At 39.1% G+C, this 22,999-nt stretch overlaps 1 protein-coding gene across 3 annotated transcripts in view; it reads left to right on the top strand.

Annotated features, from left to right (window-relative positions):
• The window catches only part of LOC109959237 (cell adhesion molecule 2-like), a 210,468-nt gene that overhangs the window by 146,310 nt on the left and 41,159 nt on the right, over nt 1-22,999 (top strand). For all 3 annotated transcript variants that reach the window (XM_020598446.1, XM_020598445.1, XM_020598447.1), the window contains one exon: nt 8,655-8,804. In XM_020598446.1, coding sequence (XP_020454102.1) covers nt 8,655-8,804 — 150 coding nt within the window. The remainder of the gene's footprint in view (nt 1-8,654; nt 8,805-22,999) is intronic.

Here is a 22,999-nt window from a genome sequence, read left to right as displayed (position 1 = left end):
GCTACGTCTAGGAGGCTCCACACCGGCTACGTGGGCATAGCTAGCTGGCCTATTCTCCATGGTGTGGAGCCGCGCTTCTAAGTCTGTGAGCCTCGCCTCCAATGCTGCTAGCATGTGACATTTATTACAAGTACCATTATCGCTAAAGGAGGCAGAGGAATAACTGAACATGCGACACTTCGAGCAAGAGAAAGGAGGAGAGGAAGAGGGGGAAGCCATTGCTCTCGATTAAGCTACTAGCTTAGCTAGCTTCTAAACTAGCCGACCTAAAGTAGCAAGTTAAATTTGGTAGTTAGCAAGAACTTCTGCAAAACAAGTGCTTTAAGTGGTGCAAGCGTATGTTGTCACTCAAAAATTCAGATGAACCTAGAAAATATTGAGTTTAATTCCTAAACAATCTGAAAGCAAGCACAACGCAGTGCAACTACAGAAAACAGGAAATGAGTACGGTTTACCGCAGGAAACAGCAGTCCGTCAAAGGTTCCGCATGTCTGCTTAACGTCTGCAACTGTGTAAGGAACTGGTACTCAGTGGTGAAAAGAAAGCATTTACAATATTATTTTGTTCTTGCACTTGCCACAGTTCTTTACTCCATTCCTTCTTACCTTGCTTTCACTAATCTGTCAAACTATTGTATGTACTTCTGTCCTTACCACTTCTGCTCACTTTCAACAGCTGGAAGAAAGCAGCCTGTGAAGTGTTTCTGAAGGCCGGGCTTACCTCTGTCATAAAACCGTGATATGTCTGCCCTTGGCTCAGAAAGAATAGTGAGATCCCTGGCCATTTTGGACTGAGCGAGCTTGAACTCAGACAGTTTACACACAAAAATTGGGCAGAGGTTTATATCTCTGCCCTTTAAATTGATGTGGCTGAATCAAGGGCCGGAATACTGGGCAAATGATATTGGTGTCTAGGAGCCTCTCTGGTCACCAATATGAAATTAGTGTGTGGGTTTTTATGGTATATAGGATTGGCTGAAAAGCAAGATTACACAGAAGTTCAGCTGCAGCAACAAAACGAGAAACTGCTGTGTACTCTAGCATGTTTGTTTCTTGTAGCACTTTATACACACAACAAGGTGTTATCATAGGAGAAATTCTTTCCTGGATGTTTTGTCACTACCTTAACAACGTCTGTTAACACCTTTCACACCCCAGATGGTGCTGGAAACATCCTCCTGGCCATCTCAAAAACAAACCAAAAATCTTCCTACGCCCCCTCCCTGTGACAGCTTGTGGTTTATAACAAACTGTCCTCTCTTTGTCACTCCGCACCGTTCTTAAACATAACACCTAATCGCACCATGGAGAAGTAGGTGATATTTTGTTGATCTGACTCCAGGGGTTGAGTTGCGCATCAAGTTTGTGATGGCAGCACCAACAGCTGCCCAGTCTAATTACTGTATGTAAATGACAACAGCACCATATCCAGCCTCTCTGGTGCTGGATAATTAATTTCAAATCTCCCGATCAGAAATGACTGTCCTGAGGTGGTTGTAAGCCAGCGCTGAATACAAAGGTAGCCCCGCCCTCTGCAGGGGTTGCATTCAATTTGCTCACAGCAGGAACCGTATCACTGCCAGAAGAACAAGTTCAGTTTGGAAATGTGTGCATTCACACTCATGCACACACAAACACATTTGTTTTCAGTTCTCATGGGGACTTTACATTAGCTTACATTCATTTTTGTAGACTTAAGGGGGTTTTCCATTATAGGAACCTGCCAAAATGTGTCACGCTGAGTAATGCTTGTCACGGGTTCTGCGTTTGTTTCCACTACGGTGCACCTGCTTTGGAGGTGCATTCTGGGAGCTAAATTTCAACACACCTCAGGAGGTAGTACTAAAATCAAGTACCAGGAATGTGAGGGGGTGCGTACCTGCGTAGCAGTTGCCAGTGATTGGTTAAATGTTCACATCTTCACACCTCAAGCATTAGCATTACAAGCTTTGCGTGTAAACACACAGCTGACTGCATGTGTGAGAGGGGAGCAGCCCCTCCCTCCTCTAAACAGACAGACAGAGAAAATACAGTGGAAAAACAAAACAGGACAGGCTACCTCAACCCCTGGGGCTATGCTTGGTGATGGTTAAGGGAAGTACGGGGTGTACCGCTTGTTAGGTTCCAGTAGTGGAAATGCAGCATAACTGTACGGTAACCTTTAGCAGTAAACCATCTGGTCCCCACAAGAAAGGTCCAAGTCCTCACACTGTTTGTGTGTAAACAGACTGTGTACTCACAGTGTGAGTAACCCCAAGCACATGCACACACACACAAACATATTTGTTTTTGTCACCTACCAGATCCCTACATAGACTTACATTGATTTCCAGGAGACTTACCCTAACCTTACCCAGAATTGCTACTCGCCTAACCTTAACCCTAACACCTAACCTTAAACAAAGCCAACGCTTGTTCTAACCTTACACCCTGTTGTTTTCATAAAATTCAACCAATTACATGCTGGTCCCCACAAGTGACTTCTGGTCCCTGCAAAGATAGTAAATCATTGATTTCAGGCTGCGCAAGTATAGAAAAGCAAGGCTACACACAAGCACACACATGTACATGCAAATCAAAATACAGTGAAGGAATGAAGCCAAAAAATCTTTTTTTTCTACTTCGGTTAGAGCCACAGTGGAAAGAACCTACATAGCCCGGTTTATATTTGTTTACTTAAAAATCATGTAATTTAAATAAATATTTCTAATTTACAGAGCTCAGTGTATTAAAGGTCACAGGTCACGGAATGGAAAATTATTTTACTATACATTATTCTCCCCAATATAAATGTACAATATATGCAATATACTATATGTATATATGTTGCGTATACCTTAATTGTTAGCTATCAATCAGTTTCAGCATTTTCTGGAGCATTGGTACTTTCAAAACAGCACAGAAAATAATTCATACAAATGTCAACAATGTTTATTAAGGGCAACAATGAAAAACATGTATTTTCTTATCTCCTTATAGTATCCTGGAGCTTTTCATGGACAAATGCATATATCCTTTAATCTACATGAGATTATATGAGAGTATTATTACTCAGTGCAGGGAGGACAGTGTAAATGCATTTAACTGTGTTTTTATTCCTTCAGTTCAACATATTCTGACTTGCAATGGACTAACAGATATATGACAGCTGGTTTGCTCAAACGTGAAGTTGTTGCCATGTGTCAAGCCAGACTTTGCTTTTTCCTTAGGACTCTAGAGATTTAGAGACCTAAAATAAAAGATAAATTATAGTATATACAGTGCTGGAACTACTCTACTGCTTTCTTGACTTATATACATACACACTTATACATATATATATATCTGTGTGTGTGTATATATATATATTTTCACACTGGCAATAACGTTTTTTCAAAGGAATGTACAATTTGATTTCAATTTGAATACTGGAGGCACATTTTTCATGCCAGGTATAATAGCGTTATGAAATGTTGATAAATCACATTTGAGATACAACGTGGATTTGGGATGCATGTTAATAGAAGGCGTGAAAAAGGTCGTAGCAAAAAGGAGCAAAACAAGACTGTGTGGATGACTTGTTCCTGAGAAAAAGGAAGGAGTTTGTGTGAAAACTGTCACAGTGGGAGGAAGTGCCTCGGAGCGAGGGCACGGAGCGCTGATGCACTTGTCTGATATGTTAGCTTCTGTTCCAGGAAGTTACTAACAACATTTTGTGTTCCATATTATCAGCTAAAATTGGCTCTTTCCCAGAAAAACAAAATACTGCCTGGAACTTCGAGTATATTTGTGATTTCAACATTTTTCTGATGCTCTAAACCTGTGAGGAGGTTGGGGAAATGTTTTCTTGCTCAAAAGATGCCGTGGCAGGATACACCTAATCACACCTGATCAATTCACAGCAGCTCCTGGAATGGTCAAACTCTTGACCTTGTGCCATCTCTCCAATCACTAAGCCACCCTGCTGCCTGACACTGTGAGACTCAGTGTGAGAAGTTTATGTATCCACTGCTGACTTAGCTGACATTAATACAGAGTGGTTGATTACACTGATGGAAGGTAAGTGAGTGTGAATATAGCGGGACGGAGCTTAGTGGGGACAGTGGTAAGAGAGGGAAAACTGGACCAAAAATAGGGGCTGGGTCTAACACTGCAGTGTAAACAAGGGGCAGAGACTGAGACCATGACGGTCTTAAAAGTTGGTTTTCACTTTTGTTGTTTTTGCCATCAATCCTAACATCGTATATTCCCATTAGGATTCCCACTGTATCTAAAAAGTTCTAGTAATAGAATACCAACTAAGATGGGTTCTTCATTATTTCATTGTTGTTGCAAAATCACTGTGCTATAGCAAAAGTACACACATTTGTTACTCAAGTAGAAGTACAGATAACTGGGTAAAAAAAGACTCATAAAAGTAGAAGCACTCATTCAAACTCTTTACTCAAGTAAAACCAAAAAGAGTACAGGCTCTGAAGAGTACTCAAAGTATAAAAGTAAACCATAGTACTGGAAAGGCAACTGTTTCTGTGCAAATCTCGGGTCATGACATAATAATGTATTTCCACAACTATTAAACCATTCTAACTTCAAATAAAAAGTAAAAACATTTAACATTAACTAACAAGATTACATTTCAGGTATAATTAGGCCTAAAATGATAATTATTATATTCTATAGTATTTTCTAAAACCAACAATAAACTGTCTCTACCTACGAATCATGTGTGTCAGTCTCCAACTTGGATTAGCATATTCGTTTATTCATTGTTGTTCAAAAACAATTAAAAATACACCAGTGAAACACACCTGCTCTACTGGATTATGTTTCTTCATTACAAAGCACAAGACCATATGTTAAAAATGTTGCCCCAAAAATTTAAAATGACCAAAACGTTTTACAGCATCTGAAATAATCAAGGTTCATCTCTGCATGTACAAGATCTCAGTGAAAGCACAAGGAGCTAGCAAACTGTAAACAAAGCAGAGATATTGCACTGAAGAAACATGTCACCCAGTTCAGTGGTGTGCACATTTTTCAGCAAATGCTAAATAAAAATAATCGAATAAAAATTCCCCTCAAATGTATTAAAACTGAAATGAGTAAGTTTGATCTGAAAATGTAAGGAGTAGAAAGTATATATATTTGTGTTAAAATGTAGGGAATAAAAGTAAAAAGTTGTCAAAAATAAATACTCAAGTACAGATACCTGAAAAATAAATAAATAAAAAAGAATACAGAAACAAAGTATTTGTATTTTACTTCCCACCTCTGGCTACCAGATGTCAGAAATTACTTTGATCAGTATTTTCATTTAAAATCTTGAAATTATGGCTAACACTATAGAAATGAGGCCCAAGCTGTAATAACGTGGAATTTATCATGGAAATTTGCATTAATCTGATCCCATGCCTGCCTTTATCCGCTATGTTTAACTGGTTTAAAAGATGCCTTTGCTAATCAACTGCCTCTATCCATTTTGTAATCGTGTATTCCCAGCCATACATCATAGCTCTACACCTTAGCCGAGCTGCAGATGTGGTAGAAAGGTCAATAGCTCCAGGCTGTCAGTCTGTCTGCCTGCATCTCTCTCTTTTTCTCTGCTCCTTGAATGCCTAAATAAGAAAGGTTGGTAGATTCAGCCGCTCTTGCCTGAAAGGTCATGCCAGAAAGCAGACAGAAAGCATCCAGGATACTCTTATCAGTAATATTTGTCCAGTAGTTTGCTTTGGCAACAGGTACTGTGTGTCTGAATGTGCCTTTGTATCCCGTGAATATATTTATTGGCTGCAAAAGCATATACTTTTGGGATAAGGAGTAGTTTGGTCTTGTGAGATATACTGGATGCAGTATGTTGGATGGTGGGAAGTGTAAGTCCAAAACATTGTGGGAAAGCTTTGCAGCCAGCATTGATTATTAGCCGGTGCTTACCCTGGCGGAGTGAAGGTAATGAGTGGACCCACTAAAACTTGAGATTCAGCTCATCTAGGGAGACAGCTGTGTGATGGGTAATGGGAATCAGCTCTGGTTTAATGCCTCTAGAAGCAATAATGATTTGCTGTTTGTTATGAGGCAACCCGATGTTACAGTGGCCACCACCCCAACCGAATCGAGCCTTGTTCTATGATATATGCTGTTTGTTTATATATGATCCAATTAAGTAAAGCAAGGCAAATTTCATTATGTTATTACTTCATAATGTCATACAGATGAGGACATTGTTGACCTGGCTTAGCCTTGGCATGTCAGTCAAAGTGGAGGGCAATTAAACTGACCCCTTTCTCCATGAGAGATACAGCACTATTGAGCACATGAAAGGTGCTATGATCAAGATAAATTTGAAAGACTGGGGAGAAGACAGTCAGAATATAAAAATGCAAGACAAAGAAAGTGGAAATGCCAACCTTCAGGGATCAACTAGAGGAGGAAGTGCGACAGAGAGACAGAGAGAGAGAGAGAGAGGAGCAGAGAGACGGGAACTGAGCAGAATGCACGTGAACTGGAAAAGATAGAGCAAAAAAACCAAAAGTAGGAGAAAGAGTGGAGTTGAAGTGAGGGAAGGACCTAAATTTAGACATGGAAATCAGGAGACAACTGCTGCCTCCTTCCCTCAAGAGATACATTTAAATCAGGTCTGGGTGGCCAGAGGGGAGAATGGAGGAACGTACTCCACTGGCCAATTAGGCACACAGAGCACTGTACTGTTTTAATATAACCATCAGTGTGGCCCCTGTGGCCCTTTCAGTCCCACTGGACGTGTAGCACTAGACACTGATGCAGGGCTTAGGCAGAGGGATCCCCGGACTATTGTAACTTTTTGTAGGCACTGGTGTAGTGCCACAGGAGAGGAGAGGATGAAAAGGAGAAAGAGGCACAAGGAAACTTTGACATTTAACAATTTTTGCTGCTGTATTGATGAGTATATTTATGTACACCTATGATGCAGGTATAATGTGTGACACCTGAATATTAAGTGAGAAAATCTTTACAGCAGAGTCATAGATAATTTCTGAAGAATTCATTGTTTGTTTTTTTACTCTGTGCAGAAATGTAACAAATATTGGTATTGGAAGTATGTATGGAATATAGTGTATAGCTTTCCACAAGCAATATTTTGCTCCCTCAGTACAATTCAATGCTATTTTAATCTGATGTGTTTTTGTTTCTTTAGTGAACATTTAGATAGATAAAATATTTTAAAAGCACCAATTTCCTAATTTTCTAAAGGCATGCACAGCACCATGCCATAAAAATTTAATCCCTCAAATCTCATATTTTGTCAGCGGATCATTTGAAGAACAAACTAGCAGATTTTATTTTTCAGGGATCAGAGAAGAGATGACGGTAAACCATGAGAACACATTTCTGGAGTGTCTCCATTTTCAGTGACATTTTGCAGTGACACCTACTGTAGTAATGAACTAAAATTATACACCACATCATATTGTGCAGAGCCTCACTCACAAAATCATCACTGCTACCATTCGGTAAGGTGGTAAACCATTAACTTCTCTTTGTGGCCAGCACAAAAGAAATAAAATGCATCACACTGGGTTATATGTTGCCCAACTGCATAAGTGAGAAAAATGAGAAAAAGTAAGTGATTTAAAGAGAGAAAGTAATAAAGAGAGTGAGGGCGGGTGCAGGAGAACGGTAAATCGCTGGCAGATCATGCCTCATGCAAAACTTTCATGAATAAAACATATTCCTTGCCTCCCGTAGCTCAGATCCATTTTTTGTCCAATTCCCTCCTCTTCCCTCTCTATCTCTCACACGCATGATTAACCTCAGGAGGCCTTAATCAACACTGGGAAATGACCCGTGCTCCTTGACTTACTTCTCCTTCCCTCATCTTCTCTCCTTTCCACATGTCCTTCACCACAGGTTTCTTTGTGATGGGGCTTTACAGTAGGCACATGCTCTTTGAGGATTTGTTTATCTTTTCTGTGTTATCGTTAACCGAAGTAAGCAAAACACAAAATTGGCTGGTGATATTTCCTGTGTTTTAATGTTTTAAGACAAAAGTATCAAACACAGTCGCATGGAAGTGATATCGTGATGTATAAATATTTCTTATTTCTTCCTGTTCTTAATAGGTTTTTCTTTTTCTCAGTTTTATGATCCTTTCTTGGAGGGATGGTGGCTTAAGAGAGTTAGCTGGGGATGAATAATCTTTCTTACCTACTCCTTTATTCACACAGTCTTTAAAAACTGCCCTCTGGGGATGGGGAGAGGGACAGATTTATGGTTATTATTATTTGCTTGCTTACTCGCTCCCTCAGCATGTGAGTGAGTCACACAGACACGCAGCAGTGAGCTCTCCAAGGTCCTGAAAACTGGCAGACATCTACTGAGACACCAGTCGCAAAAGCAACCTGTCCATGGTGCTGAAAACAAGCACTACTCGGTTTAGAGGTCACGTAGAGTTAGCGTATTTAAAGCTGTTTGGTTTTATTTTTCTCTAATTGGATGCAAGCATTACACACACCAACATCCACGGGAGTCCACAGACAGTGGTTTTTAACAGGGCTTCCCTGTATAGCTGAGGGTTCAGGGTTCTTACTGAGGGTTAAATGCCCCATGCATGTTTTATGTTAGGGTCCCACAGTAATGAATGGCCATCCCGCATACATCTTCATCTCCTCTTATGCGTTTCTCTTATTTGTCCTGTTGCAGGCATCAGTGGTCAGTACCCTCTGGTTCAGAATGTGACGGTGACAGAGGGCAGGACGGCAAACCTCACCTGCCGTGTGGAATTTAATGACAACACCTCCCTCCAGTGGTCAAACCCAGCACAGCAGACCCTCTTTTTCGGGGACAAGAAAGGTGAGTTGGAGATTGACAGACTGCAGCAGGCACACAACAGATGCGGTCTTACAAAAGTACTCCCTGCGTTGTTTGTGGTGGTTGAGAAAATCCACAAAAACTGGTTTTTCTTTTTTTAAGTTGGAGAGGAACCGGAATGAACCCCTCTGTATACCTGTGCATTTGTTACTTGAATAAGCTGCTGTCTTTGTTGTGTCATAGTATCTGTGCCACATTTCATGTGTCTGTTTTCCTGTCGATGCTCTGTTTTCACAGTGAGTGCATTCACAGTACAGAGAAATGGAAAGACATGTCTGAGCTTGTTTTTATAAAGTCTTTAAAACCTCTCCTCTGGGGATGGATAGAATGTGGCAATTATTATTTTTACTTTATCCTTCAGCCTTACCTACATACCCACACACCATTCACAGACAGACAGACAGACAGACGGACAGACACGACGATACACACATGCACATAAGCCCCTCTGCTAAGTAAACTACTTGATGGTATCTTGTTTGACAAAACAAGATAAGCTGTGCTATGAACAATTTGGATTTTATTGTTTCTGCTTGTTAGTTACTGGTTTATTGTGTATATTGAGACAGAAAGTAGAAATTGATACATTTGGTTGTAATTTGGCTGGATTTTAAGATGAGCAGGAGAACAAGAAACAGCCTATTGTACAGTAGACAGCTAGTTTTTTTCTCTGGTGATTGCTGTCACAGATTTATATGTTCTGACATATCAAGTGCAAACCTTTGAGCAGTTTCCCATGAAAAGGAAGTGGTGCCTTTATTTTCCCATATTTATAGTGGACCCTGACAGGACTACAGTACCTACTACAACCCATGAAAATATGTAGAACTAAGGAGTAGAAATGTTCCTAGTGAGTACTGTAATTGTGTCCACTGGAAAAGAATTTGCCAGAATTTTATAGAAAGGGAGCAAATAAAAAATAAGTTCACTTGTTAAAGTCTGTCTACTCAAACTAGGCAAATGTGTTGTTTGCATTATAGTATGTCAACCTCCGACAGAAAGTTTTGTGCAGTAATGTAGGCCTTGAACAACTTCATCAACCTCACACCCCAACTCCTGAGAGAAAACAGCCTGAGACTAATGTGATCTGCAGGAAAGCTCTGTGTAATGAACAGTTTATATACTGGAGACCTGCAGAGAAATTCCTTCCATTAAACGGATGCAGGCGCTTGTTATCTTTGTACACACTCACGGTAATACACACACACACACTCTCTGTGGGTGGGGCACATGTTTTAATGTCTAATAATTACAAGGGGTTTATTCCTGACCTTTCACAGCCTCTTCAGTAAAGTCGCCATAAAGAGGATTCATGGGTGGTATTTTGTTGGTTCATCTCTGCTGAGATGATTGTGCCCTGTGTGTCTCTCAGCTCTATTATTTGAGTGTAATAGAGTATGAATCACGCTCTCTTGTAAGTGTCTGGATTAAGCACATATGGGATTTACATGGGCTTGTTCCGTTATCCTTCTTCCCCCGGGCTGCCTTGTCCATTTTTGTGTCCACACACTGTATGTGTGTGTGTGTGTGTGTTTGTGTCTGCTTGTATTTTTGCATACAGTACTGTTAGTGAATGCATGCATGTGCAAAGCACTTCAGTTTCCATCTACACTGTCACTTACCTACTGTGTTTCAGAAAGAGCAGCAGTAAAAAAAAAAAAAAACTACACTGAACATCAAATTGAGCAGCCGGTGTTCTCTGCAGGTTATTTCATATCTTACCAGGGGTAGGGCTTGGGGGTCTATTTCATGGCATGTCCAGTGCACAGCTGTGAGACTGGAAATGAAAAAGCAGCCAAGGACTCTCCTATTATCAAAAAAAGCAAAAGGATACTATTGAGGGCCCAGAACTGTGTTGTTGTTTTGGGTTGACTGTGTGTGCGTGTGTGTATGTGTGTGTGCAGTTTGGGAGTTGTCTTGCTGAACGTGACAAATTCAGATGCACATGCTGATGGGAGCACTGAGATGGTGAGTGTTTCCAAAGTGCTACTGGCAGTGTGAGAAAGGAAAGATGTCTCAGCTGCAAATGCCTTTGAGCACAGTAGGTTTCAGATTAATTTTCCTTTCTGCCTTTTGGGAAGAAGAAGATGGAGATTAGGGCAGGCACAAAATACAGCTCCAGTGTGTCAACTTTTTGCGTACCTAGCCATGTTATAATTAGCTGAAAAATATCTGGTTTGGTTCTTTATGCCAACATGCCAGAAATGAGCTTTTATAAGTTCAACATCCTGCCTTCTTTAAGGTTTCTTGTTGACTCTGCATAAGTATTAGTTAAAACAATATATGTTCTTACTGCCACTTATTCAAATGTCAACATTTTTCTTTTATAAGTTCTATTTAAAAGTCAGTACAGAGAGCTAGATATCTACTCTCTAGATATCAGCTCTTTTTGAGTTTTCTATTGATGTTCCAGTAATAAAGAATATGGCTGAAAATAGAAAATATTCATCTTCCACTAATCGAAAATAGAATATTCCAGAGTTCTGTATATGTGGGCAAATATCCAAAAACAAACCAAAAAACAGCTGATTTGCCAACAGATGCTCTGCGCACATGCCTGCATATGCATGTGTCCTATCACAAAGAGTGTCACTTACATCCTCTATAAAAGTCAGCAACAGTGAATTAGCATTAATACATTGCTTTTTTCAGAGACAAACGCGGCAGCTGACTCCATTACAGTTGTCTGAGTGGAGCCGGTTTCACGGCTGTTGTTGTTTAATGTCAGGATGAGGCTCACCTCTCAGACATTTAGTGGGATGAAAGAGACTCCTCTTGTCTCCTGTCCTCTCAAAGGTGCCGCAATGGCTGTGAAGAGTTGTTTGAATTTCAAATAACTCATTGTCCCAAAAGTAGCCAATTTTGTCCTTTCCATCACTCACCACTGAGGGACTTAAGCTGTGCTTTGACAGCAAGAAAAAGAGATGAGCACTGGGCAAGAGGGATTCTCTTTTATATGATTCAAAAGAGGCTAATATCTCTGTACAAATTGCTCTTTTGGTTTTATGTAATTCAAGAACTGATAATAGCTTGATTTGGTGGATGGAGAGAAATTTTGCAGTGAGGGATAATTACAATTTATTCATATTCCCATGCTAGAAAGAACCTATGTATAATTACTTTCCAGGCTAAATTGGCATTCATATTTAGTGGACTAAGGAATGACATGAAAATGATTTATTCAACATGGTTACTGTAATTTGTTAACCTTTTTCCATTGCATTTCTTTTCCAACACCCACATCTGTATTTTCATTTTCAGCCTCCAGTACCTTTCTACTCTTTAATTATCTGTCCACCCCTGCCTTCTGGAGTCTGACAGGATTGTGGTTACCTGTCCTTTTTAATATCATAAGCGCATATTTGGTTGACCTGAATACATAACATAATATAACTTTGTCCAAAATGTGACTAATGCAGCAGATATTGGGGGGTATTGGTACTGGGTACTGGGTTCTCTGTAGGATAAAACAGTGACATGCCTTGCTTAGTGATAGCGTGCTAGTTCGTTCTTCAAGGTCATATTTCAAGAGCCTTGGGTTTATTTCTGAATTGACTGAATTTTTATTCAGTCATGATTCAATTTCTGACATTAGGAAAGGATTTCAAGACTGGTCAGGCTTGTACTTGTACTGGCAGCTCTTCCCCTTGTTTACCTTATGGGCTTCTATGTTGTTTTTCCTGTCACTAGATCTAAAAATCTTTTTTCCACCTAGAAATGCTTTCAAATGACCATGATGTTTGTTCTTTGTGTTACCCAGAAATTAGATTTTTAGCATGGGCTTTAAGAGTTCAAATTAATGTGTCTTCCATACCTTATTACCACTAGTTAATTCAGTTAATTTACACTAAAAGCTTTCATGCAGATTGTGTCCATCGTCATCTCTTTGTTTGTATACTACTGCAGTGACTACAGTATTTGGCAGTGACAGTTCATATGGATTGCAGTTATACGGTGTATGACATTGTTTAAACAAAATATTTCCTTTGTGCTTTAGATGTTGCCAGATAGACACATTTTGGCTCCATATTTACAGGTTGATTTACAGTAGATTGTCCTTGGCTTTTGTTGTTTCATTGAAAATACAAACTGTATGTATTGGTTTGTCAGTACAATACTGTATCTCTATAAGTATATACAGTATTAACAGTACAAAATCTGCAGCTTTTTAATTTTTGAGAGATAACATGTTGATGTTTTTGCAAAATTACCAGAGTTCCTTCTGTACCTGTGGTGGATGTCTCTGCCTACACTGTGCCATCTGTAGATTGATTGGATCTGTTTAAACATTAAGATTAGTGTTATGGGTGAACAGCTAAGAGCCAACTGCTCATTTTTAGGCCCCCAAGCAGCTGAATATGAAACTGTTTGGGTCCTCAGATGTCAAATATTCAGCTGTCTGAATCAATTTGCTGCCTGTTTGTGGTTGTGTGAGTGTGTTTGTGTGTGTATGCTTGTAAGTGCACATATACGTGTGTGTGTGTGTGTGTGTGTGTGTAATGCCAAGTATTCCACCTCCCCAGTATGCAACCATGAAAGCTTTGATGCATTCAGAGTATCTGTGCCTGAGCAATTTAGGGGATAGGCTTTTAAAAGTTTTCCAAAGTAAATAACATAATAAGAAATGCCTGACAGACTTTTTATTAAACAGATAGGAGAAGTTTTTTCTCAAAACTTAATCTTAAGAAAGTTAAACTTTTGAGACAGCTGTCTTTTTTTTTTTTCCTGGAAGAGTACTTTGATGAAACATCCTTTCATATCGGCCTGAAGATTGTTACTGTGTTCTCTGATAGAAAAAAAAACTTGACTGTAAATCTCCAAAGATCCCTAACAAGTCCCCTCTCTTCAAGACAAGGACCATAAAACATGAGAGAATGAAAAAGAGGAAAAAGAGACGGAACGTAGGCCTTGGTGGGATAAAAGAGAGGAATTAAGGAGGCATTTTACGAGAGCTCTCAGGCACAATCATCAGCTCTGAAAGACACAAGCAAACTTTTTTTCTTTGACCTTGAGCATTGTGCATATTCTTTCTTTGTCGCCTCTCTTGGCACGTCTGTGTTTGCATGTCTAAAGCCTTGTCTGCTTTCTTGTCTTTGCATTGTATTTAGAGGTGCAGACAAGTATAATAATGAAAAGCAGAAACCTGTATAGTTGTCATTGATTGTGTGTGTTGCATGTGGATCAGAGTAACCAGTGTCAGACAAATGTTTTGTTTCTTCTACTGTAACACGGGTTATGGTGAGAAAGGCAGGGCTGTAGTATTTGAATCCAGACTCAAGACATTTTTCTGCTGTCCTGGACTCATTGGTATTTGACTTGCATCCGACTTGGCCATTGGACTCGCCACATATTCTAATAGGCCTCAACCTAGTCCAGCAGGTTTTTTTTCTTCCCTGAAATTAATTTCCTCCTTCAAAACAGACCTTAAAATAAGGACGTAGTTTTGCATATGGACGGTAGGGACATGTCCCTACCAATATTTTGGGAGGACAGAAATGCCCCTAGCAATATTTGAGCAAACCCGTGCACATTATCTTTTGTGTAAAGCCATATTAGCTCATTACAATGTGCCTGGCTGAGTGGAACGGAGGGGCCGATCTAAAGCTCACATTAGATTCAAAGTTTTAGATCAATAACAAAACATTGCTAAAATACAAGCGCCGTCTCTTACTCTCTTATGCTTTTGCATTATTTTGGTCAAGTTTTATTGGGAAAAATAGGCTATTGTGAAAGTCACTGTTAGACAGTAGTCCCACCAAATTCACTCATCATTATGGACAAGCTGGAAACCTCATGGAAATGAAGTATTTTGTATGTCAGAAGCAGCATTGGGCAAGAGAAGCAGAGTAGGCTGGTGAGGGAGCAGCTTCAGTGCTTCAGGTGAAGATCTGATTCGAAGGGGGTGTTATGCTCCTTGCTCATGTCTGTGGCTTGTAAAGCAGATTCTCTGCTGTGTGCTGTGGGACTTAAGATATAAACGGACATTAAGTTGGCTGTATGTGCAGGAGACTGGTTTCTAATGCGTTGTTTACTTGTGTTGTTTAAATATGCACAGTTGCACATCACTGGACTCAAATAATGTAACATTAACATTAGGCTGTGACGTTGAAATGCAAAGGCTATATTTAAAGTTGATGGTATTACTGAAATTGATCCTGTAGTGTGGCTACAAATACAGTGTAACACCCTACTCAGGGTGGGGGGCTACAATACATGCTGTCTTGTCTTTGGAGAGTGCTGAGTATAATATTAAGTGACATTGCTATCTTACTTGCTTTTTGATAATGATAGATGGATAGATACTTTATTGATCCCAAGGGAAATTCAGGTATCCAGTAGCAACAATAATTATACATTATAGTGCAATTGTAGACGTACTATCCATCTACTATCACAAAATTACAAGCACGTTGTTTTGAAACTGTTTTTCTGTCTTGGTGTACACTCTCAATATCATTCAAATTTGGACTTGCGGACTTGGACTTGACTTGGACCTTTTTTGACTTAGACTTGACTAGCCCGGACTTGGACTTGTCTTGGACTCAACCGAGGTGGGCTTGACTGCAGCTCTGGAGAAAGAGAATACATTGTCAAATTAAGCAACAAATCTGGTTATTACTGCCTTTATAAGTAGAGCCTCTTGTCATTTGGAAGGTGCAGAGACAGGTACTTGAGGCCAGTGGTAATAATTAGCTCACACTTAGTGCCAGGCTTATTCTTTCTCTCTTCCAGGAGAAAGCTCTGGAGCTCAGAGTTGGAAAAAAAAAAAGCTAGATTTTATAATAGAACTGACAGTTGTTTGTGAGAGTGTTTGTAGCATTATCAAACTACAGCTGTGCAAACGTGTCCACTTTCTTTCAAAAGCTTTTCAAAGTCATGGTGAAGTTTAGCTATAGTGGGTACCATATAAAAATGTGTACCACCTTAAACACCAGTGTGCCTGCTCTTCAACTTTCTGGCTCCAGGAGGAAAATGTATCCCTTTGCAAAAATTCCATACGGCTTTATAGGCAAGAACTGTCTCCTCGCTGCCCGGCTTCTCACAAGGATTTAATGAAGTAGGGCTGGTGGAGGTGTCCCACTGAACTCCGTGTGGCAGGTAGTAACTGATGAAAGAAAATCATTTCTGTCACAGGAAAAATCTCCACAAGCCAATAACTGTATGGAGTATAGCACATTTTACATTTTAAAAAGCCAGTGTGCCTTGCAAAGGTATAATAGGTAATGGAGGTTTAGGAACAGCTGAGATATGGAATATACACAATAAACCTTGCATTCTGTTTGCTTCTCTCTCCCTCACTCACTCACACATAGACACAGAGACAAGCCCAAGTCCCCAGATGGGTTGTTGACAAGGAAAAGAGAACAGTCACATCCAGTCACAAGCAACTGAATGTATATTCTGAAATTTGCACTTTTCTCATTACAGAATTTTGTCACTTGAATGAGCAAACAGCTGCCAAGGTTCTATACTAATACATACTATCCCTGGATAGATGAAGGGACGGGGGGAGGGAGGGGAGAGAAGGGCAGTGGAAAGAATCGGAGAGGAAAGGGCAGAAGGAAATGACTTGAGTTCAAAGCCATGACTATTAAGTATACCTTTAAATAAATGCATCCTTAATGTACAGATGCAATTACTTTTCATGCACACACCGTGTTTACTCACCTCTTACTTTTAATGAAAACAGCTAGAATGTGTGTGTCTGCTGTATTGTATATACTGTAATCATATAGCATCTGGTGTGCTGTGGCCATTAACTGTGTGTGATGATTGTCTTTTAGTTCTTGTCTTCACAAATCAAGTGCTGCAAGTGTTAGGGATGGGGTTAACTAATCACTACTAATCACTCATTGGTCAGTTTTGGGGCCCTTTGTTACCTTGTATCTCAGGGTGATCATGATCAAAATAAAACACAGGCGTTTACAGTGAACAATACAGACCAGTCAGACTATCATAGTCAGATGTGGATGCTTAATTAGTAACTGTGTTTGGAGCGAGGAGTAAAAATGCTTGTTGTATTATTTCTTTGTGACTGTTCTTGTGTTGCATGCATGAGATGTCACATACCCTTGCGTTCACGAGACACAGTACTGCATGTTGGATACCGGCACGAAAATAATTAACAAATATGAATGTTGTGAAAAGATAATATCATTAGTAAACGTCTTGGGAAATGAGGTTGCTGTTGCTGAGCCCGAGGTTCAGCTGCAAACAGAACGCACCACTGCACATCAGCTGGAATCAGCAAAACAGTCAGCCTGCCAAAAGCAGCCTAGAACGGGCTTTTCAAATTAAATTCAGCATGCACAGGCACAAGTATGTTTTTAATATAGGTATCAACTGTATCTGAACAACAGGCACAGGACTGAAAAAGAGTAAACAATCAATTCATCACTCTATAGCCAATTGCTTTTCAGATATCAGATGCCATAAATATGTCAGTGTAGCATTTTCACTTCTCGTGGCTGGATATTGATTTATACTGCAGTTTTTGTAAATGTTGATCAAGCGGAACTGAAAGGAGAGTGAATATGGTACAATGACATATTTGTAGTTGTATGAACTAGTATTTGTGTGTGTGTGTGTGTGTGTGTGTGTGTGTGTGTGTGTGTGTGCACATGTATTTGCACATGTGGAAACATTCAGATTTCAACTGAAAACATGATAGTTAGCCTGTATTTTATGGGTCAGCAATTTCCTAATAATTTGCTTGGATGTTTTCTGGAACTGTGTATTTTTGCAAGGATTAAAAAAAAGGTAAATTTAATCCCAAGTAAATATTAATTTATTTTTGTGTATTCAGCCCACCTGCTGTGCACTGTCTTGGAGAGTTTCCTGGTTATGTTAGCAATTAACTGGATTAATTAATTGCAAGTGTACTAATTAAACAGTATCTCTATTTGCCCTATAATTAGTTCTAAATTACATGGTTCTTTCTGAGAAAAGTGCTTGAAATTATAATGAAATGAAATTATGGACCAATAAAATAAAATGTTTCTGCTTTGGACCCAAACTCATGTACATTGATTTAACCCAGTGTCACCAGACAAAAAACTAAGGGGAAAAAATTGGTTAAAATTACTGTACATGCTTTGTTTATATTAACCAGTTATTCATTAAATGCTCAATCAAAGATTATGAATGTTAAAATCATACAAATGCATTTGTATCAGTCTGTTTTCATAAGATGGTTTCAGCAGCTGACTGAACGTCTTCCCTCAGAATAAAAATGTCACTTCTAATTTAGAAGTTACAAGACATCTTTGACCTTCTCCCTGTGCAGTTTCTCTCTGTATCAGTTTTCCTTTAAAAAACGATGTGCCTTTCTTCCCATCCGCTGCTGATTTTTTTTTATGCAACAGTTGACATTTGCCACTCTGTTCTGTGGCTTTAGTGTTGTGGCTGTTTACTCTCTGCTATCTGACTGGTCACACCTGCACTCAGAGGAACCTCAACATGGACTCCCCCTCTGAGCCAACAGTCATAAGCATTTGTAATTAGATGAAAAATCTTTGTGCATCTCATACAGTTGTAATGTCTAAAGATACATTAGTGTGTTAGTTCTGCTGAGATTAAGGCAATCAAATGTATAAAATGCAGCTCTCTCCTTTCTCTGCCTTTCTCGCACAAACTGTGAGCTTCTTTGTACTTGAAAGCAGCCCAGCAGACCAAGGTGTATTGACCAATTGTTACAGAAACAAATCAAACTTTGATGCTGACAAGTGCAGCTTTGCTTTCTGTCTCTCTTTCTATATTCACAGAGAGACACAGACTAAGGCTAAATGAGCAAAAAACATGGTTGCACACTCAGTAGTTATTATGGAATACAAATCTGCCACTATTTGATGTTGACAAGAATGCCGGCCCCCATGAACACATTCAGGACTGTCTGCACTAATGGTCTCTAATGGATGGCAGGCAGCTGCAGCACCTTCACAGACAAATAGCAAAGGAAACATTCCTCTCCTCTGCTCTCTCTGTCAACAGCCAACCTTTTAGTAGGCACAGAATGAGAAATCGGAGGTTGCATTGCTAGAGAGAAGAAAAGTGAGAGAAAACAATGGTGATAAAAGACGGAAGAAAACTGGAGGTGGACTGTGCTTTCGTGTACACTTAATAGAAAAATCTTATTTTTAACAGTGGGAGCCATATGTGCTGTTTATATCTTTGTTACTTTCTTTTTATCATATATGAATAATCTTTAAGATTTCCAACATCAGCTGAAGGTCTACATCTTCAAAGTATTTAAAACTGTACAAATTACAAAAATTGTGGTTTTTGTTTTCAATGAATCAATGAATTTAAATGTATATGTCCAATTTAAAATAAATTCAACAAATAAACTAGTAAACTATTATCATTTTGAAGCAATAAAAACAAAAGTCTGAGTCTAGATGGATAAAATAATCAAAGACAAAACAGCACAGCACAGTTTGTCATCTAGTTGGTCCAATCACTGATATGGGATTTTTGTTCCTTTGATTAAATGGCACGAAGATTTTTCACCCCATTTTCATAACTGTATTATAGGATCCTTACCAGTTATATTAGGATTTCATGGTTATATGTTACACCGTTCATGTTTCTAAATCCAAACTGAACCCACCCTTCCAGGGAGATCATGAGGATCCTTCAGTTTGCCATCTAAACTATCCTGATCTCTGCCTGTAACCACTGAAGCATGATTATTTTACTAAACCCAAATTCTGAAATATCAGAGCCTTCAGAATCAATAAAACCAGAGCGCTGAATTCCATATTATCTATGTTGGTTTCTAACCAAGAAAGCAGTGTCACCACAGCTCTTCAAGTCACTGAGTTCAGGTTCTCATTGCCTAACTTAAATAATCAAAAACGTCAGAATAGTCAGTATAATTTTCAATGAACAATCTGTGTCCCTCAGTCTCGCACAAACAACTTCCCACGATGAGCTGTTGGCGGGGGTGGGGGCGCAGCGTCACATCACAACAGCTAGCGAGGTAGCAACAGTAAATGTATTTACTGGCATTTGCTTGTTCATACTTCCTTGCCCAAAGCAAATAAGACAACATTTGAATTGAAGCATTGTTTAACTTGTACACATTCACAGGTTAATGGAGCTGTCTGAGTCGACAGAATGAGGTCTGTGGGTGGGAGAGAGGAGAGAAACTGAGAGACTGACAGAACGATATATACAGAGGCAAAAAAATCTATTATTTCTCTAGAATCAGTCCAAAAAAATCCATAAATCCATTTTTTGTCTTAGTTTATTCTTTGATGATAGATAAAGTGTGCACATTGGTCCAAACTGCAGAAAGCAGTCTATGTATTCAGGACAGGCATTAGACTAAAATTAATCCAGTGGTCTTGCACTGATGGTCACGTGTGCTCATAAACACACATAACACAACACAGAAACAGAAATTAGCCATCACCAGTGCCAGGCCTAAAGATGCATCATGTGCTCAGTCAAGCCTGCTTAGGCTCAGTACATAGCATGTAGACATAACCGGTGCTGTGAGGGACTGGAACAGACAGAACAAATCCAGTACTAAATGAGAGAGAGAGAGAGAGAGAGAGAGAGAGAGACAGAGAGCGCAACTGTTGTTTAGCCAAAGTGATTACAACTCGACTGCCGTTTACTGTTGGTGTTTAGCCTGGAACCAGCAAAGCAGAGCTGTCCATCCCTTGGCACTAAATGACATGACATAGTGCACTCCCTGACATTTTTCTTTTGTCAGTTCTGTAATCACTGCAGAATGCATACATACACTGAAGCAGTACAAAGACTGCAGCTTCTTTGATAGCCACCTCCAGGGCTAGACATTTACTAGTGACTGAGAAATTACAACCGTACAGCAAGCGGTTGGCACTATTGATAGCGTAGCATCATTGATTTAGGACACAGACTCAAGCAATACAACTGATAAATTACATCTGAACGTGATAACACCTATACCATGCTCCTTGTGTAACTGACATTGTTTCACAAGAGCACATTTTACCTTTTTGTCACACTTTTAATTTAAAATCTGGTTCACATTGAGAAAAAGTGACATGTTTGTGTGAGCTAGGGAAGGCTAAGGTATTTGAGGTAGAAAAATGGCTGAAACAGTTTCAGGTACCTTCAGTTTCTCACTATTCAACCAGCCATTTAAAATTCTCAACATACTGTATCAACTGTCTAATGGTGTTTACTCTTCTTTTTCTTTGTATAGAAGTTACAAAAACAGTGTACTTTACCTTTTGTATGACTTTTCACAATTACCATAAGATAAGAAAATCCTTTCATGCGTGGCCATGTTATTAAGGTGCAGTGTGCATGCTTTAGTTGTTTCTAGCAGTGAGGTTGCAGACTGCAACATTCTGAACACCATCCACCCCCAACCCCTCCCTTTCCCAATTGTGAGAGAGCCTACAGTGGCTGACTGGCACCCATGTTGTCGTCTGCAACTGCATGGAAGAGCAATATGTCAAGTTACTTTAGATAGCTATATATTTGGAAACTGAATTTAGTTAAAGTTGCAGTATGTAACTTAAGGTAGCACTTGCATGAAACTCCAAAAGTAGGCCCCCTCCCTATGTAGATATATGCTTTTTCTAAGCTAAAGAACACACAATGATTCTTATTTTCAGGTGATTACACACTACTGAAAACATAATTATGCATACTATATTCTATTTCGGCTAACAGAGCCCTCTAAATCTTACACACAGCACTTTAAAAATAAATATCTGTAAACAAAAACAGGCTTCTTTTCTGCTGGACCCAATCACTCACAAACACAAACACACACACTGCATCTGAGCAAGGTGTGCTGAGACCCACTTTGATGGAGTGGGAAATCAAAGTCGGTTACTGTTGTAAGGTTTACAGAAGTACAGGGTAAATTTAGACAAAGACTTTTCTTAAAGTACAATTCAGACTTTTGCGCTGTTTAATTTTGTAATCCACATGGCACCTCATGGGCACTACAAGCATGAACTGTCATTTTCAGGATGTCACATTCTGAAACGTAGTCCACTGTCTCACAGCTTTAAAGTATGAAGCCTTAAACTGGCCATCCAATATCAGCAAATCCATTTCAGCTCTCACATCTTGCCAAACTCATTAGGCCTCTTTCTCAGCCTGTTATTGCAATATTGATTTCCAATCCTGTTATGTGTTTTGGAAGATTACATTTTCATATAAGTAAAATGTCTAAGAGGGTTTTCAGCAGAGAAGACTGTATGAGCATGGTGTGGTATCGATGAGTGCATTTTCAAATTCAACAACTTTTCAAGGTCTGTTTTGAGCCAACTTTATATGTGATTTTTGGTTGTTTACAGTTACATTTATTTGGCCGCTTGATTAGCACATCTGTGAATAAAGCCAAAAGCTAAACTGTCCACTTTGGAAGTATTGTTATAAGTACAGATGAAATTCTTTAAGATTTTGTTACTGTTATTGTTGACTTAATGTGTGCAAAGCAGGCGTGTGTGCGATATTGACAAAAAATAATTAATAATAAATAATTTCTGATATCTTGTTGATAACGATAAGCAGATGATATTTTGCTTCCTTCAAAAATATTATGGATAAGGTCTTATACTAGATCATAACAGTAATTTGATGCTGTTTTGATTTTGATTTTGATTTGATTTATTCTTTCAAGCATGTAAAGTCAGTTGATATGTCAACACACATAATTTCACACATATTCAACAAATGCTAATCCAATATCAATTTGCTTATACTAGTACATGCTTGAATGGAGGAGGAAGAAGTCAGACTTATCCAGTCCTACCCCATGACATCATCTTACCATCATTGGTTTGCAAGCAGTAAATAATTCTCTTCTACACCACACAAGTAATATATTAAAGAATTATTACAAAGTGTTAACATTCATACACCACACCCACAATGTTCCATCTAATTAATCATTAAGCCTGTTCTTGCATATATCTTGATTGACACATACCTTTATATTTATGTTTAAACTCATCAATTCTATTACTATTTTTTATGTCCACACTTAAATTATTCCATAGTTTTACCCCACTTATAGAAATACAGAATCTTTTTTTGGTTGTACGTATAGCATGAATTTTTAAATTTAACTGACCCCTTAAATTGTATCCCCCTTCCCTTTCATTAAATAGTTTTTGAATTCCACCAGGTAATAAATTGCTCCTGGCTTTATACATAAACAC

Source organism: Monopterus albus, unplaced genomic scaffold, assembly GCF_001952655.1.
Source record: "Monopterus albus unplaced genomic scaffold, M_albus_1.0 scaffold38.1, whole genome shotgun sequence".
Classification (NCBI taxonomy): Eukaryota; Metazoa; Chordata; class Actinopteri; order Synbranchiformes; family Synbranchidae; genus Monopterus; species Monopterus albus.
The sequence above is the reverse complement of the archived record's forward strand: the minus strand, read 5'-3'. Positions and strand labels throughout refer to the sequence as shown.